Source organism: Acomys russatus, chromosome 7 (assembly GCF_903995435.1).
Source record: "Acomys russatus chromosome 7, mAcoRus1.1, whole genome shotgun sequence".
Taxonomy (NCBI): domain Eukaryota; kingdom Metazoa; phylum Chordata; class Mammalia; order Rodentia; family Muridae; genus Acomys; species Acomys russatus.
In genome coordinates this window covers 56,156,088-56,158,941 of record NC_067143.1, presented here as the reverse complement: position 1 = coordinate 56,158,941, position 2,854 = coordinate 56,156,088, and the positions used below count along the sequence as shown (strand labels likewise).

General features: G+C 50.5%; 1 protein-coding gene across 1 annotated transcript; it reads right to left on the bottom strand.

The window, feature by feature from the left end:
* Positions 1-997: 997 nt before the first annotated feature.
* Positions 998-2,512, bottom strand: LOC127192000 (ubiquitin carboxyl-terminal hydrolase 17-like protein D). The gene has a single exon (XM_051149351.1). The coding sequence runs from the start codon at positions 2,510-2,512 to the stop codon at positions 998-1,000; it is 1,515 nt and encodes a 504-aa protein (XP_051005308.1).
* Positions 2,513-2,854: the final 342 nt, after the last annotated feature.

Genomic DNA, 2,854 nt, shown 5'->3' with positions numbered 1-2,854 from the left:
AAGATTTATCCTCATGCCTCTGAAAAATCTGCATTCATGCCATAAAAAATAAAAGACCAACAAAGAGTATGAAGTAACAGAATTTGGTTTTGGTTAAAACAAAAAAAACCCGACTGCTCAAATACAAGGAATGAAAAAACGCCCTACAGCCAGGCGTGGTGGCACACACCTTTCACCCCAGCACTCAGGAGGCAGAGGCAGGCAAATGACTGAGTTTGAGGCCAGATTGGTCTTTAGGTGACTCCAGGACAACCAAAGCTAAGACAGAGAGACCCTGTCTTGAAAAACAAAAACAAAAACCAAACCAACAAGTTATCCCTACAATGTATTCTATAGGGAAATGTCAAAGAAACACTTTACAGAAAGCAGTTATAAAAGGTGCTTTGGCCAGCACTTTATTTTTCCTTTTTTAATTAATTCATTCATATTATATCTCAATAGTTATCCCATCCCTTGTATCCTCCCATTCCTCCCTCCCTCCCATTTTCCCCCCTACCCCCTCCCCTATGACCATGACTGAAGGGGACCTCCTCCCCCTGTATATGCTCATAGGGTATCAAGCCTCTTCTTGGTAGCCTGCTATCCTTCCTCTGAGTGCCACCAGGCCTCCTCATCAAGGGGACTTGGCCAAATATGGGGCAACAGAGTTGATGTGAAAGTCAGACCCCACTCTCCACTCCACTGTGGAGAACGTCCTGTCCATTGGCTAGATCTGGGTCGATGTTAACTGCACATATAGTCCTTGGCTGGTGCCAAGGAATCCAGACGCTTTCAGGTATTTAACTTCTTCTAGGGCCCTGTGCAGTTTCTTCCTCATCCAAACTACCAGAGACTTAGGGTCTCACCAAGGGCAGACAAAGACACAAAGACAGCGTAGATCCCACCTGACGGGTGAGCCATTCTGTCCTGCCTTGGGTGCAAATCCAAATCTCTCACTCCAAGGGCCTCATGTTGGATGTGCGTCCACAAGACTCGGGATCCAGGAGTGGAGTGAGCTTTAGTAAGCAACCAGAAGCCTCCACCCTTGCTTCTTGTTCTTCTTCTTCTTAGACCTTTGCCTCCCTCCGTGACTGCAGCGTTGCCCAGTGTTCATAGAGCCCTGAGCATTCAGGAGCTTGGCAGAACTGGGACATGGCAAATTATCCTTGTCAAGAGCATTCCTGCCCACGTCCGCTCCCTGTCTGGACTGATGAATTATAACTGCATTGGCTGGAAGAGTAGGATGAGGTCTCCCGAGGATCGGCACAGGATTGGGATGGTTGTGTTCCTGAAGCGCTTCCTGTTGGTCTAAGCAGGGTTCTTTGGTCGCTGAATTCTCTGTGAGGCCCCGTTCCTCTCCCGCAGCTGCTTCTACGGCAGGGCCCATGTTGAGTTTTCTCTGGCAAGCTTTCCTAACCTTGGATTTGGGGCAGAGAGGCTGGTTGACTCTGCTTCCGGGTTCCTTGACATTGTCCCTTTTGAGATCAGTTCTCTGGACATAGAAGAGCAGGTAGGCAGGCTCACTCAGGACAGAAGCCACATCGCACATGGTGACGCTAGAATCATCCATCTTATACCACTTCCCGTTGCCAGCTTTGACACAACAGAAGTAATGTCCACCGAGGCAAGTCACACCATCATGGACCAGCACGGCATAGAGGGTGTACACCAATGGTCCCCTCTTAGGTTGAGACATGTATGGCCGCAGGTCAAGGGACTCGGGGTAGCTCACTTTCCTGTCTACTTTGTGACCCATGAAGCCTGAGAAGCGATTTAACACAAGCAGAAGAACCTTTGGGGCTGCTTGAACTGTCAGGACCTTCGAAGCTGGCATTTTCTCCCGACAACTACCACAAGAGTAGGCATTTTCTCCACAGAGCTCTTCTGCTTTCACTAACTCCTCCAAGGCTTGGGTGACACTCTGAGCTGTGCAGATGTCCAGGGGGATATCCAGGAAAGGCTCCAAGGAGTCTGAGGTGGCCTGGCAGTGGAGACACTTGATCTGAGATCTCCACGAACCTCCAAATATCTCCTGAATTGGGGTGCTGACCTGAGAGTGGGACTCCGAGTGCCTGCTCCCTCGAAGGCAGGATTCATCCATGGCATTCAGGGTGAACATGAGGAACTCGTGGGCGTCTTCCTGCATGTACTTGTGGAAAGCGGCAGTCAACTCCTGCGAGGGCTGCATGACATCCCCGGAGTGGAGGAAACTGTGGGCCACATGAGCTTCCATAGCACACATCCTGCAGCCTTCCTGGCGAAGACAGCTCTGAGAGTGCTCCTTCGACAGCATGTAGGTGGCCAGCGGTGGCGTGTGCGTCAGGCACTGCAGGGCTGCATTCAGGTAGCAGCTGTTGCCAATGTTCTTGAGCCCGGCTCCAACGCCATGGAATTTCCCACTGGCAACCAGCTTTGCTGCCACTTGAGCTTTCCTCTGATGTAGGCCAACAGCGGCAGGTGAAAACGCGACTGGACCTGCTTTTAGAACAAGATCACAAAGGGATTTAGGGCCAACAGCACTCATGGGGGACATGCCGAGGAGAACAAATATTTTACAAGCTAGCCTGACTCCATGGCAGGCTTCAGTGCTCCACTTTGCCTGACTAGGTCTGAGTTTCTGTTTCTCAGGTTTCAGAAAAACAGCTCCTGGAAAAGCCACAGCTCTTGGGCAGCAGCCAATCAGCTTACAGGTGAGGTTGTTGGGACCAATTGGAAAAGGCTCTCTCTGTCTACAGGTGGAGCTCTCTTGCTCTCTGTCAGGATTTAAAGGCTAATGGGAACTGCTGAGAAGGACAGTAAGATGTTCTGCCATCTAGGCACTCAACATCTACTGATTCCAGGACGGCGTGGGTCCTTGAGAAAACTTGTGCAGGGG